Here is a 15264-nt window from a genome sequence, read left to right as displayed (position 1 = left end):
TGTGTGTGTGTGTGTGTGTGTGTGTGTGTGTGTGTGTGTGTGTGTGTGTGTTTCACCTTTTGGAAGACGATAGACATGATGAAGAAGTCCAGCAGGAAGCTCTCAGAGGCGTGCGGACAGTCAAAGTGGAAAAAGACGAGTGTGAAGAGCAGAGTGAGGAACTGGAAGCTGGGGTTGCAGAAGGATGAGCGCAGGAGTTTAAGTCCGGCGACTGTCGTCAGGAGAACATCGCAGCTGGACACGGCACAAACAAGAGTTCAGACAACAGATTCAACAGCTGGTTCATCACTCTCACTCTGCTGATGCTGTGTGTTTGCGACTTTACGTGTCAACTCACTGGATTCCAAGCTTCTTGCGGTGACTGAGGGCAAAACCATCATTGGTGAGTGCGCTCAACACGATGGCAGGGTACACCACGTACTTCTCAAAGCACAGGAGCCCCACGTACAGTCGCTCAAACCACATCAGCGCGGCATCCTCTGTAACACAAGCAAGAATAAAGAACTTACACAAGCAGATCAGAATCACAGCTTTCTAGAGCACAAAGAGATGCAGTTTATAGGAGCATGAGTTTTTTGTTGTTTAATTGCTATTCAATCCCGCGGACACGTCTTGATTTTGATGACAAGACTCATCCTATTTACCTCAGCCAAGGAGACTGTTTTTGGCCTTGTAAGTTTGTTTATCTCTTTGTAAACAGGAGATTTCAAATTTTTCGAAATGTGAAATTTTGAAATTTGGTGAAACGTGATGGCATTTCATCATCGGTGGCGCAATAAATGCGAAACAATTGCTAACATCAGCATGCTAAAATGCTCACAATGACAATGCCAACATGCTGATATTTTGCAGGTGTAATGTTTATCTTGTTCACCGTCTTAATTTAGCCTGTTAGCATGCTAATATTTAGTAATTAGCACTTTACACAAAGTAAAGAGGCAGACGCGAATGTCATTAGTTTAGCAGGCATTTGGTCATAAACCAGAGCGTTGGACAAAATGAAATTTTGACTCAATGATGACACTGGCAAGTCAGTGTTTACAAATCATCCTGAGAAGGGCGTGAAGGTGTGTTACAAATTCCATGACAATCCCACCAATAGTTGCTATGATATTTTACTCAAAACCACAAATGTCAACCTCATGGTGGCACTAGACACAAAGTGAGGAGATAAGCAAAGTCATTAGGATTCATCATCTGGGGACCACGAATGTCTTTACAAATTGTTGTACCAATTCATCCCGTAGATGTCAAGTTATTTCACACGATAAGTGAAAACTTTGACCTGCAGGTGACGCTACAGGAAACACCATGGGGTCACCAAAGTCAGAGGGATTCATCCTTCAAGTACCATGGATATTGGCACCAAATTCCATGACAATCTATTTACTAGTTATGGAGATATTTCCTGTCTGGACCAAAGGGGTGGACTGATTGACTGACACCACCGCCCCTAGAGCCATGCTGCTGACATGTCTAAAAATCAGAGCCACCTCCGGCTAATCATCATTATTGTCACTATAAGGATTTTACTGTATGCAGATATGGATCCAGATGCAGATTAAGAGTTAAACATTTTTCTATCACCCACATAACAAATTTAGAGAATTGTGTGCTCTTGAAGATGGTGCTTGCTCTCAGCTTGTTTTCTAGTTGATCCAGGGGTTTACATGCTTAGTAAATAATTAAGAGACTACTCCACACTTGTGCAGTGGGTATACTGACCTCTGGGTTCAAACTGGTGGTACTCCTTGGTCTTGAGGACCGGGTGGGAGATCCACAACCAAGGGTGATGCTTCCTCAGCTGGGGGATCAGGTAGTGAGTGACAAACCCCACTGTCCCCGCCAGGGCGTACAGCACGATGGTCACAAAGGGCTGGGTACAAGATGGTATATAATGAAAGAAACATGGTGAAGAGAAAAAGTCCAAAAAATAGGATGTTAGAAATGAATTACGCTTGAGTTAGTATTCATTCAAAAAGCAACGGAGATCAAATGTAAAAGGCTGCGTATAAATAGAGGAAACAACTGAAAATCTCACCTTGAGAGACAGAAACACGGTACTCGCAGTTATAGCGAAGGTCAGGATGTAGGCAACAGAGCACACGACCACGTCCGACAGCAGAATCTCCTTCTGTAGAGAACAAGAGGGAGGGGGAACTGCAATAATTGATAATCCACACCGATTGAAAAGTCATTTGTTTTGTCAGACTTGTTTAGGTGTGTAATTAATTTCTGTCCAATTGTTCCGAGCCTTCAATTTTTGGAGATCAAAGACACAGCAGCTTGAGAAGAAGAGTTAAGAGCTTAAAAATCCCCTTTGATACTGTAAAAGGCCGTGGGAGGCTTTTTCTCTCTGATACATTATTCCCTGTAATTGCACACAATGATCGACAGCAAACGTTGTTTTATTATCTCGCTTGCAACACTGAGTTTAAGACAGTCCTCAGTCCTGGCTGACAACAACCCGAACTCATCATCTTCCACTAACAACATCACTGATGAAACAAAACTACATTACATCCAGTTATTTCTATATTAATCCTTAGTTACCATAGAGTTCTGCAGTTTTTCAGGCAGTGGGTCTTTGATGTCTGTAGCTTCCTCCTCCTCTTCCTCACTCTCCACCAAAGCAGGCATTATCTTTGACTTAATCAGAGATCTGTAATTAAAAATGTTAGTGTGAAGGATGGGGCCTTAAGAATTAAGCGATCTTATTTATTGGATAAAACCCTAAAGCAAACGGAAGAAGAAGAAAACGGAAAAAGTGGAATATTTTAATACACTAAATTCCTTCCCTGCAACAAAAACACATAAAATTCAGTTTTCATGTGCGAAATATTAATATTTCAAATGATTTATGGCACAAATTCACATGTAAATGTTTTTTAGTTTGACTTCTTAACTTATATTTCCAACTTTATCTTTTTTCAGCTTTTATAAGCTTGAAATAAAACTACTTGAGCAGAATGATGAAAAGTGAAAAACGTTTATGAAGATTATTTTCACTTACTGTTCATATTTAACCCTCAGCTTGTGTGAAAATTACACAACAAATAATAAAGTATGAAAGCATAGTCAATACATTAACCCCCTTATGTCGATGAATTCAGCTCTCTAATTTCTCATTTATTTTAAGACTGTTAGTGGAAGTCAGGCCCAATGTATGCATGCAAACATTACACACACACACAAACACACACACACACACACACACACACACACACACACACACACACACACACACACAGACAGGGACACGGACACTGATACTCACAGTAGTACGGAAGGGTCACTGCTCTGTCGGCTGAGGTGGTAGGAGAAGATGACCAAAAGGCCACAGAAACCAGAGAACAGAGCTGGGGTGTGCTGTTCATCCCAAGGCTCCTGTAGCCACACACACACACCCACACACACACACAAACACACATATACCAATGTGAATCCTACCATCACGTACCTTTTAAAACTACTTCTTTTAGATCTCCGCTGTTTAAAAGCTTCTTCCCCCAGTTATAGTCTTGTTGCCACTTTTGAAAGGATGACTAGCAATACTTTGTGTTTTGCTGCAGCTCTGCTTAGTTCCATCAGTGAAACTCCCCGGCTGCACCCTATTTATAACTGCCTGTCTTCCTCTATTCTTGTAACCAGGAGCATGACCATGAACACAAATCCAGTACAAAACTCTGAAGGAAAAAGGACAAATGGCCTTTGCTCTGTTTTTATTTTTTTCCTTCTATTAATTTCTACCTTGAGAGCTCCGAAGCAGAAGCCGTACAGTAGAGACAGAGCGATCAGACTGCGTAGGATGCTGTAGATTGCAGAGATGAGACTCGTAGCAGCTGAGACACACAAAATAGAGTGAGGATGAAAAAAATGCATGCAGTAGTATCACACAATGAGAAGCAAAGCTAAAGATGTACTGCAGTAGTTTCACTATGAAGATTCATCTTTACTCAAAGGCCCTGATAACTCATCAGGTAGCTTCTCGCTATGAGTAATGGTTTCATACATAAACACAATTTTCTGGCAACGTAAGAACAGTTTTGGATTTTCTTTTTTTTTTTTCTCTGAGCTCTTTTAAAACCTTTTAAAACACTCCATCTATCTGTTCAAAGCATTTCAGGATCCTCATATCACTGCAGCAGTTGACACAGAATTGGTTCAGACTTGTGGCTATGGTTCAAGTGTTTTCCACACAAAAGATATCACTACAGGCATTGTATTCCCTTTTTCAATGCAAAAAAAACCAAACAAACCAAAACAAAAAAAAACGAACAAAAATCCGAGGCAATAAAACTTACATGTCGGTCATGTTTGTGCCTCTGTAACTGTGGTTCAGACCAGGGTTATGACTGAAATCAAATGGGATGATCAGTGGCCTTTTTATTTTGGGTATATTATTTTCAGGCTTGTCCAGAAAAATGGAGGAATCTGTTAAGGGGTTAGAGTGAGCAAGGCTCAGATGAAGAACGGGGATGTCACATATTTCCGTTAACCAATCAAGATTCGGCATATGTAAACTATAATGTGATAACAATTGTTGGGTTGTTTGGTCACTGTCAAGTCAAATCTGATCAAACCACATCCACACAGTCCTGGTGAAGCAGGTTACCTGAATTTTTGCTTTTTAAATTCTTCGTAATTAATATCTAAGGATATTTTTTTTTTTTTATTGTGGTTGTTTGCTTTTAGTCATAAATAGTTAATGTTGTAGAGAAAGCTTTTAGTTTTGAGGGGCTTTAAACACTGAATAGGTATTAAACCAGAGTCCAAAATCCACATATGCACCCAGTAAAAACAAGATTAAAATTAACATCCACTTAGGATCTGGACTCAGGACAAATTAGAAAGTTTTACCAACCTGTTCCTCCAAAAAAATGCATGTCAACCTGCTCCAGCAGGTAGATGGTGAAGGTATTGATCTGAGGGAAAAGGCCAACCAGGAAGGTGATTGGGAAGCAGTAGGTCAAACCTGTTTAACGTGTAAAACAGAAGACATTGCTGTCAAAGATAAATTATTGTTTTGAACAGGAAATAAAATAGATAATATACAACAAAAAATAAAATAGGTGCCGTGTAACAGCAGTTGCAGGATTGTCCGAAGCAAAGCTCTCATGGTATATTTATCCCTACCCACTAACAGGTCTCGTAGGAAGCGCAATGCGTCATGGCAGACGATGGTGACCCCGTACAGGGTGGACACAGGCAGGTCCTTCCGCCTCAGCAGCTGCTCCAGCAGCCAGATCAGTGCACAGAAAATACAGAAGTAGGCCGCCCGACTGTAGGCCACCAGCTGGTTGTGACCCTGGGGAGACACACGCACGGGCACACACAGGTCAGGATGCTGGGAGGTCGAGCCTGATTTCCAACGCAGTAATATAACAGCTACAGCAAGATACTACTACGAACACTTCTTCAAATTTGGGTCATATTGGGTTGAGCGTCCATGTGTCTTGCATTTAATGTGTTTTCACAGTAACATGACACAACTAAGAGAGCACCCAAGAGGGTCAGATCCTCTGTAACCACATCGCTGGTGCATCAGTCAAAACACAGCAAAACGAATAATGCGCAAAAGGGAACTGTTTTGTAATTCATGACATCATATGCCAGAGACTAACAACATGCAAAACTGAAGACGAAGTTGAAACAAAACAACAGGGATATATGCGACATTACATTTCCCAAATATTGGTAATTATCATACAACCTAATATGATTTTTTTCTAGTTTGTTCATTTTTGCTTCATTTGTAATATTTCTTCTGAGATTCAGTGACAAAGTATCGTTAAACTCACATGTGTTGGTGAGGCTGCATCTGGTTGAACACTCTGGAAAACAAAACCACAGAAGCCAACACTGAATTACCAAAATTAAAACGAAAACAACTGAAAACAGCAGTGATACTCTACAGTTCAAGAGAGAGGAGGTGAGTGGGAGCAAACAGGAACGGGCAAGTATGAGGTCACTTTTACTTGTAATCTGTATTAGGTCACCATGGCACACATTTTGAGCTCCCACATCATTTATTCCAAGTTGGGTTCAGTAGTGAAATGGTTTTCCTTAGTTTTGGTTTTCCCTCTCCTTTTATTTTACCTTCAGTAAGGAATACTGGCAGCTGGCGATGACCAGGCAAAACTGAAAGACCCAGAAGTCTTTGAAGCAGCCGTGGTTGAGAAGCACAAAACCGAGGAAGGACACCAGGAAGGCCATGAAGACTGCAACTAGATTCTCCAGAACATCCTGGTTTCTGTACAAAAACAGCACATACAAAGGCAAGGATGGGCTACAGTTGTGCAATCAGCAGCTTATTAGGTGTTCGGTCTAACCTCGCTCATCTAGAGCATCAGTCCTGCACAAAACTGATGCTCATTTGTTGCTGTATATTACACTAAGTTATTGAATTGTCGTTCAACTGGCGATTAAATTGAAAAGAAATTAGACTGCGTGTCATTAATAAAATGACACAGAAACTGACTAAATTGACCAACATTGAAGTGATATTGAAGTGAAGTGATGGAATGGACAGTGCTATACGATGTAGTACTGAGGGCTTTTTTGAGCCCAAAAGTGTTTTAGATTTAAAGAGACAAGAGGACAAACGTCCAGTGAATGCCTCCCTGTAGGTGAAATCAGCTTGTTTATTAGGTGCGGAAGGAGAGAAATAATGTAAAGCACTAACAACACAAGACATGGCATGATGTAAAATGTTAATCAATGCAGTGAGTTTATTCATTTGTTTCACTGAGAAAACATCTAACAATACAAAAAAAGTTGGTTTTTCTAGACTTGAGACTATTTCCCGACAAACTGTGACAGTGGAGAGAGTTTGCAGACGGGTGTTTTGTGTATTACCTGTCCAAAAGAGCAAGCAGAGTTAGTCGGTCGTATAAAATGTTGATCCACTTCCCGGGAAAGAGTTCAAGTTTGTAATAAATCTTCCTGGTCGGTTTCTCCTGAGTGGAAGTCTCTGATGATTCATCCAAAGAGTCCTCCTCCTGCACAAAAACACAAATAATTTATAACCACATGAATTCGACTGCAAAGATAAAGTCTGATGTTTTATGTCTTCGAGATTTCCAGTCTACAGTAATTAGAGACACACTCAGGGTCATTATGGGTACACAGAGCAATATCTTTTTCACGATGTACAACACAGGTCCACACACACACACACACACACACACACACACACACACACACACACACACACACACACACACACACACACACACACACACACACACACACACACACACACAAAGTGGTGCATTAATGATTTGGCAGCGAGTCTGTGTTGCTTCAGCTTTAGAAACTAATCCAGGCAGGTTATGTCACCGCTGCTGGTCTGAATCCAGCCCTGATGTAGACCATCTCAGGACTGATCTTATGGCCACTGTTTCAAACAACAGCAATGACTCATATTCATATCAAGTCAGCGAATCACAGTTGGGAGAACTGGATATCATATCACCCGTGTGTATGTGCTGGCATGTGAGTCCTTGTGTGCATGCCAGGGTTACAAGCAAAACTAAGTAAACGTATATGAACACCTGGAAGATCTCAGGGTGAGTCCTTCGTGGCCGAAGCCTGTGTGCAGGGATGATGCGTCGCTGGAAAGGGCAGTCAGCGTGACCTCCTACCAGGCCGTCTTGACACTCCGAGTTGGAAGAAGTCGACAGCAGGTCACTGAAGACACACACAAACACAAAGGTAACAGGCTGATGTTAATTTGGGGAACGAACCTGATTACTTGGTGTAAGATGAAGTTAAGGGAATGACAGGGGACAGGTGGAAGCAGTGGAAGAGAATAAGCAGGTAGGAAAAAAAAACCTAAAGATTAGGAAGAAAACAGGAGGGAAAAAAAGGCTTGTTGGAGGTAAAGGAAGAGATGGCGAAGAGGGGAAGGAAAAGAGAGTAAAATAAAGATCTGACAGCAGTACCACATGTTGCCAGTGATGAGCTCGGCTCCTAGCGGGAGGTTGAGGGCTCTCTCTGCATACAGCTTACGAGGCCTGTCTCCTGGAGAAACAAGCAGATACATACGACTTGTCAGAGGATTTTTAATTTGGATAAGCAATGCGCAACAACTGATATGTGGGGATTTATTCAACATTATGAACAGGCGACCTGGACTGAACTATGACCGAACAACTGAACAGCTGAACATCTTGGAGCCACTCCAGAAAAAATGTAATTTAATCTGCCAGTTTTTTGAGCTGTTTCGAAAGGGAAGCCACCCGCTGCTGGCAGTGCCTCCCACACATAATATATACTTGTGCAAAAGATCAAAATATTATCGGACCATCCCAGCACATTGACTGGCTGTATTTGCAGCACTATGTTGTTGTTTCTGACTATATGTGACTCATCTCAGTTTGTCTCAAGCACAAAAAAACATTACATTTCCAGGAACCAGTGGGAAGAGTATGTAAATACAGCAAACATTTTTAACTGTTAATTTTGTTCAGTGGGTGGCTGCTTACTGTGTACGGTGTGGAAGGTGTAGGCTTCTTCTTTGTTGGTTGCCTCCGGTCTGCAGATGACCTGTAGCATGGAGCTCTCTGACTGAGAGGTTTGCGAGGGCAGGGAATCATAGTCCGGGTCCTTCTCTCTGTCTGTCTGTGGACTGGAGACAGAAAACGCAATCAACTTGAGATCCACGATGCTGGGCTCTCAAATCTAAAAGTTTGTGTATTTGTTTGTGTATTTTTATTGATGCATGTAATTCTACAGGCATACTGTACATACCTGTCAGGAGAGACTATTGGGATGTGCGTGGGCGGTATAGCCTGTAGTGTGTCGTTAGGCAGGCTGGTGGGTGGTTTGGGTCTCACTGGTTTGTTTTCCTTTTTGTTCTCTGTTATTGCCTCATCTGATCTGGAAGCCGCACTCGGATTCTCTGCAAACAGATCAAATGGAAATGTTTCTTAGTTAGAAAAAATTACAATTAAAATTAAATGTAAAGCCCCAACTAATGGTAAGACAATTCATATTTCTTTGCTAGCTTTAAAACGTTACCCTTTTCATGTTGTTAAAGCTGCACTGATCAATATTTTTATGCTATCGATGGAAGGAGTCGCTCTCACTGACAAACCCACAGAGAATTATCACCTGACTCTTCACTTCCCCTCAGTTCTATGGAGAGTTTTAGCGTCATGCAGCTCATTGTTTTGGTTTTAAGGCCCACAGCTTTACTTTTCGGGTTCAATCTCACAAAACCGATCTCTTCTCATGACCGTGTGGTATGTGTACAGACTGTACTTGACTGACAGCTCCCTGTCGACTGTGTGGGTGTCGACAGGGAGCCTTTAAAAAATGTAGATAAAGGAGGTGGAGGTAAAGGAACATACTCTCTTGCTGAGATTCACCTTCGTCTACAGCGCCCACTTCCTGTTTGCGTTCCGGCCCCTCCTCTTCCTGTGTGCTGGCCCCACCTCCTCGGGTGCTGAGAGACCCCAACAAGGAAACAAACTCCAAGAAGTTGGATTCGTTGGGAATCTGGCCCTCCTTCGCTTCCAGATCTGACTTGGAACTGGTCATGGTGGTCTAATAGAGAGACAAATGTTTGTATGTATGCATGGACAGATGGATGGAGATGTCTGGAATAAAAAATACAGAAATAGAAACAGAGCTAATCTGCCAACATACTGAGTTTTGTGAGCGGTCTGAAAGCAGCACGGCATCTTTCCCACTGTCCATGCTCAGCCCTCGGATGTGAGTCCTTCCACCAGGCCCGTAGCGGCCCAAAGCTGGCGGCAGACGCAGGAACCCTTGCGAATCCATGTTATGATCCAGAGGGTCTGTGTCATCAGGGTGGGAGTGGACATCAATACCTGACGAGCTGTTATCATTTGTCAGCTGCGGGCTCGGTGTGCTGTCAGTAGTCATCCGCAGACCGAGATGCTCCTGGTCTGGATCTGGGCACTCAAGTGTGGTCGACTCAGAGCTGGCTGTTTCTTTACAAAGGTGAAACTCCTCACTTTGACTCGTTGTCTGTTGCTGTTTCTGGGTGAGGTCGTCCTCCGAGACAGCCGCTTCGTCTGCATCTTCCTCCTCGTGCTTCTCCTCCTCAGGGGAGTCGAAGGTGATGACGGGGATCTTGATGTGACATTCTCCTGCATCCTTCTGAGCCTTGCAGGACACACACAGACATGTCACACACACTGACTGTCCTCAATGAGAACTGATCTGCCATTGGATCAGTCATTTCAGACTCGTGCTGTGCAGCAAGACATCAGTCAAACCCATCGAAATTTTTTTCAAATTGTAGTGGAGATCACAAAGTTTCTAAAGATACCAAATACATCAGACTGAATTTTGGGGAAATGTATAAAAAAAAAACTGATGCACAAGACATTTAGAATATTTCCATTTGATGGAATAAAGCAGCTATAAAAATATGGACTCTTGGGTTTGAATATTTCAGTTGATATATATATAGTACTGTCCGACAGTGGAATAAGATGCTTTTAAGAGCTTCAAAGCTACTTCCCCTCCGTGGGGGAAACACATGGGAAAGGCCTGATGTTATGGGGGTTAAACATGTTTCATGGAGAACATTAAAACGGAGGTCAAAATGATTCTTACCTGTGCATTCTCCAGTATGCTCTGCTTGACGCTCTCCTCCAACTGAGCCGCAGTCTGAGGGTCGCAGCTCATGGTGATGATGATCTTGACTGTATCTCTGTCGTCCAGGTGGGCCGACGCAGGTCCCGGGCCAGAGTTGTCTACCAGAACTACTTCAATCTCATCAGAACAGTACGTCTCCTCCAGTGGCTCAGCCTGACAGACAACACAAGAGACAGACGGAAGGAAGAGCTCTACCCGTGATGAAGAAAATAATCAAATTACAATGACAAATGCATTCCTTTTCATTAAGATACGGTAACCTTTTTTGGAAGCATCAGTGGTTAGTCAGATGTATGCATATGTAAAAATCACACTGCCTCAAATTAAAAACTTACAAACATAACTGCTTATATCAGCTTCTACATCCGTAAGGCCTACCTGTGCTGGAGGTTCCGGGATGTCGATGAAATCCTCCTGGCAGTCCTTTGGAGTCTCCAGTGAGTTATTGTTAGTATCTGGGGGCTCTTTTTGCCCCTCACTCTCCTCCTCGCTCTCACCTTCACTTCCCTTGGAGGGAGGCAGACCTTCATCAGCTGTTTCCCTATCTGCAGTCTCTTTGTCCTCACAGTCTTTCTCCTCTATTCTGTCCTGCTCTGAGTCTTTCTTTGCTGTTCTTTCCTGCTCTGAGTGCTCTCTGTCAATCCCCGTCAAAGAGCTCTGAATGTCCATTCCTTCTGTCACAGCTCCAGTTTCAATTGTCTCCGCATCCATTTTCCCTGTCCCACTAGCAGATCCAGGCCGCATCTCTCCTCTTTCAGCTCGGGATGGGGTCCTCTGCTGGGCCTGCAGCAGTGGGGCGGCCTGGTCTGGATTGGGGCTGGAGAGGTCATCTGGAGAAGGCTCTGGGCTTGGATGCAGGCCTCCCTCAACAGGTTTCTCCTCTGCAGCACTCTCAACCTGTCCTGGAATTAAATTAAATTCAAATTCAAATTGTAGATTTAAAGTGTAATAATCATAAAACTGCCCTTATCGTAAACTTCCTGGCATGGAAGTGTTATCTCTTAATCGGCTGCAGTGATAACACACAAAATTCACACTATTGTGCACAGCAGTATTTGGCAGTAACAGATCTTCCAGTTGCAATAAAATGAACTGCAGAGAGCGGATCAATCCTTCTGGTATTCAAAACAGATACCAACATTTTGCTACAATTGCACAATCATCTGATGCAATGCACCACGGTGATTATATCCCCTTTTTGATCAGCTGACTTTGCTCTGACTAATCACCAGTGCATTAGCTCATAAAATTTACTGGAAGCAGTCAGCTGGTGTCCTTGGCTGGTGAACTGGCTGGCTGCTAGTTCTGTTCACATCGGAGCATATTTACAACAATGGTGTGCTTGCAGAAAAGGAAATTGTTTACCTTCAACAGTGCATTAGGGAAGAGGAACAGGTTTGGATTCCACTATGACTGATTCTGGCAATACAGTACACGGATCATTTGTTCCCCCAAGTACATACAAGGCCTCAATAGCTGCAATAACTAGAGATTAATTGATGATGGCCTGGGGTCAAATCGCGTGCTGCCGCTGGCTGTCTTACTACATCCTGTCTTCACTCTATAAGTGTATACTGATCACTCTATAAGTGTATACTGATCACTTAGTCATATTGTCAGTGTATATTTAGCATTCCACAGAATCAGCAGGAGCTCATCTTTCTAGAATCTGACAAGAAAAGAAGCTTTATGTATCATTCATTTGCCAGCCTGATGGAAAATTTCTGCAGGTTATAGATATTTTCAGCTGTCAAACTGGCTGAACACTCTCAATAGAGGATTTAACTTTTCTAGGTCATCAGCAACATGTAATCCAATGTTAAAAAACAAAAGGGGAGAAGAATTTATTTTATCTTTATTTCTGTTCACTCCACCATTCTAAAAAAAAACAACACAACATTTGCCCAGATGTTTCTGCCATAGTCAGTCAGAAACCACTTTAAGCCATTATATTTTTATATGTTTCTACTCTTTCATCTGGCAATTCTGTTTTTATTTCTCAGTCATTATCTCTTATCTAAAACCAGATCCTTTACTTATCAGCCTGAGATTGTGTGAGTCAGTGTTTAATCCTTACCACAACTCAAAAACTCATTCTTCTGCAACTACTGCAACTATACCAGTCTTAAAATGGGGCTGGGCAATTAAAAATAACTAAGTTCCTAGAAGCTTGTAATTAGAATATAATCTATGTTTTACACTTCTGCAATATTTCACATATGAAACAAATGAGTGACAGATATCTAGGGAAATTAGGTGGGTTAGGGTGACATAGAGGGATTATCTAAAATCTTTCAAGCACTTTATAATCGCCAAACTGAGCAACAACTGAATCATTGTTATCTGCATGTGGAGCAGGCTACATACAAACATTCAGCCAAACAAACCCAGACTGATTCTCACCTTCCACTCCTGTATTTCCAAAGGGGTAAACAATGAATCAGATTACACATCTTTACCTCATTTCTATGTAACATAACAAGCCATGCTGACTTCCAAGGCCCAGTGGTTTCATAAGATATTTCATCAGAGAAAAATGAGGTCAGTGGATTATTTTAAGACAGAGCATGCACTCGTGTTTGTAACTGTGAGTAACATTACCTACAGATGGGTGACAATTACAGGAAAAAACAAGGTAAAGTGTCTTTGTAAGGTGCTGGGCACCACAAGCAGCCAGAATAGCCTAAGGTTTCTTGGCACAGAGCCTGTGAAACTCTACTGGAGAGATTAACACTATTCTTCAAAAATATAGTCCCTCCTTTGGTGTTTTGATGATGGTGGTAAAGAGCGCTGTCTAACGACTCTGCCCAAAATCCCCAATATATGTTCAGTTGGGTTGGGTGACTGTGAGGGGCCAGAGTGTATGATTCCCTATTGTATTCATATTCAACAAGCATCAGTGACGCCAGGTAGAGGTTTTTCCTTTGATTGTTACCCATCCTTATCTTATTCAAACCTAGAAAAAAGATCAGCATCACCTTCCAAGGTCTTCACCTCATCTGACTTTGAACAGTCCTGTTTGGAGGAGAATTCAGAAACACATTATTAAAATCCGGGCAGGTCAACAGAGTGTTTTCTGTACTGTATGTTCATATTGGCAGGTATCCTTTTTTTTTTTTAACTGTCACCCACCACCCCAATCAGCCCGGGGTTGGTTTCAGTCTGCTTCACTGTCACCTGGATCACCGAACTGGGACGCTTACGAGCCAACATCGTCATGGCAACACTGTCGGGGACTGTACTGCTCTTCCTATTAGACAGAGACAAGAGATGGGGGGAGAAATTAAATGATGAAGAGAAAGAGACAGAATGATGGGGAGTCTACGGAAGTACGTCCATCAATACGTCACTTTTAGAGGAAATCATCTTTGGAATACTAAAAAACACTGATTTATGGAGGAAGTAGCAAAAATACTCTCTCCAAAAGTACTTCAAAGACTATAATGAATTTAAAAGAAATAAAGTCATACAGGGGACAGGACGCAATGGATTTCTTTTATTAGTCTCTGTGCGGATCAAATGTGTCTGACTTCCCCTCATTAGCTTTCTCATTCGCCAAAGTTGTACTGAGTCTTTGATATAAAGTGGAAAGCATCTGTGTCCTACTCTGATACACTTGAGCAAGATAGCAATCTCATCTCCAAGACGGAGAGGACTGAGAAAAATAGACACATGCGGAGGGACAAAGACTAAAAATGGTAAGAAGAGGATGTCAAGCATAGTAAGACAGGTTATACTATACTTAGTAGTGGTGGCATTATTCTGAAAGGAGGTCTCAGGTCTAAGTGTACAATTTCATGTTAATAAATACGTTGAATCATTGGAGAGTTAGCCCTCTGGCCTAGATTTTGTAATGGCAAGCCTGGCAGGGCAGCAGCTCGAGGCACAAGGAGCAAAAATGCCAGTTTCTTGAATATAAGTGTACCGCATATCTCTCTGAATGGCCTCTAATACATCCATAAAGGTGAAACCACAGCCGTAGTCTTGAGAAGGACTGAAGTTTCAGGATTACAAGTATGTGTGAGGGTTTACCTGATGCTGGCGGGCAGGCAGGACTCAGAGGGATTACTCTTCCTATCCTGGGCCTTGCTAAGGTCAGAGAGGCTGCTGTGGACCACTGCCTCGCCCTCATCGAACATCAGGTGCAGCCGGTAGTTGGCCAGCTTGATGAGGATGAAGAAGACAGTGATGGAGGTGCAGTAGATGCTCAAAGCCATGGTGGTAGGGGGCAGGGCCTGTGAGGAGGAGAGGAGAAGAGCTTCGTCTTATTCAAACCAAGATCTCCAGAGTCTCCTGACTCCATGAGAGCATTGTTTGCTCTAATGCTTCAAGCTGTAGCGGGTGTTCCTGATGGAAAAGCACCAACTGCCCCTTCTCTCTCTGATCTTATTGTATGTAGGTGACATTCTGCGAAAGGTAAAGCTTATTCAGTCACACAGACACGCTGTTCCCCAAGTGTATGACAGTGCTCATTGAACCACAGGATCTAATTTGATTAATTGGCAGATTAATGAAGTTTATTGATCCCCTGGGCAGGAATGGCCCATAGCAAAGAACAGGAAAATTAAAGACAGAGCATCTCCATCATGCTGATACATGAGTCATACTGGTCTATAGAGAGCTCCTGTT

At 42.5% G+C, this 15264-nt stretch overlaps 1 protein-coding gene and 1 long non-coding RNA gene across 3 annotated transcripts in view; one reads left to right on the top strand and one right to left on the bottom strand.

Moving 5' to 3' along the window:
- Positions 1 to 15264, bottom strand: part of pcnx2 (pecanex 2) — a 32201-nt gene that overhangs the window by 15403 nt on the left and 1534 nt on the right. For both annotated transcript variants that reach the window (XM_040139734.1, XM_040139735.1), the window contains exons 2-24: positions 14668 to 14870; positions 13768 to 13885; positions 13614 to 13650; positions 11014 to 11537; positions 10594 to 10788; positions 9655 to 10137; positions 9375 to 9552; positions 8755 to 8905; positions 8490 to 8632; positions 7947 to 8025; positions 7557 to 7692; positions 6859 to 7001; positions 6100 to 6253; positions 5802 to 5834; positions 5137 to 5308; positions 4865 to 4975; positions 3751 to 3842; positions 3278 to 3387; positions 2554 to 2662; positions 2042 to 2134; positions 1726 to 1876; positions 338 to 479; positions 57 to 234 (exon numbers count right to left, since the gene is read on the bottom strand). In XM_040139734.1, coding sequence (XP_039995668.1) covers positions 57 to 234; positions 338 to 479; positions 1726 to 1876; positions 2042 to 2134; positions 2554 to 2662; positions 3278 to 3387; positions 3751 to 3842; positions 4865 to 4975; positions 5137 to 5308; positions 5802 to 5834; positions 6100 to 6253; positions 6859 to 7001; positions 7557 to 7692; positions 7947 to 8025; positions 8490 to 8632; positions 8755 to 8905; positions 9375 to 9552; positions 9655 to 10137; positions 10594 to 10788; positions 11014 to 11537; positions 13614 to 13650; positions 13768 to 13885; positions 14668 to 14870 — 3735 coding nt within the window. The remainder of the gene's footprint in view (positions 1 to 56; positions 235 to 337; positions 480 to 1725; positions 1877 to 2041; positions 2135 to 2553; positions 2663 to 3277; positions 3388 to 3750; positions 3843 to 4864; positions 4976 to 5136; positions 5309 to 5801; positions 5835 to 6099; positions 6254 to 6858; positions 7002 to 7556; positions 7693 to 7946; positions 8026 to 8489; positions 8633 to 8754; positions 8906 to 9374; positions 9553 to 9654; positions 10138 to 10593; positions 10789 to 11013; positions 11538 to 13613; positions 13651 to 13767; positions 13886 to 14667; positions 14871 to 15264) is intronic.
- Positions 233 to 6209, top strand: LOC120796696. The gene is made up of 3 exons (XR_005708414.1): positions 233 to 382; positions 5147 to 5932; positions 6106 to 6209. It is a non-coding gene; the product is annotated as an uncharacterized LOC120796696 (long non-coding RNA).

The sequence above is a fragment of the Xiphias gladius genome, chromosome 11 (assembly GCF_016859285.1).
Source record: "Xiphias gladius isolate SHS-SW01 ecotype Sanya breed wild chromosome 11, ASM1685928v1, whole genome shotgun sequence".
NCBI lineage: Eukaryota > Metazoa > Chordata > Actinopteri > Istiophoriformes > Xiphiidae > Xiphias > Xiphias gladius.
This window is presented reverse-complemented; position numbering and strand designations above follow the sequence as displayed.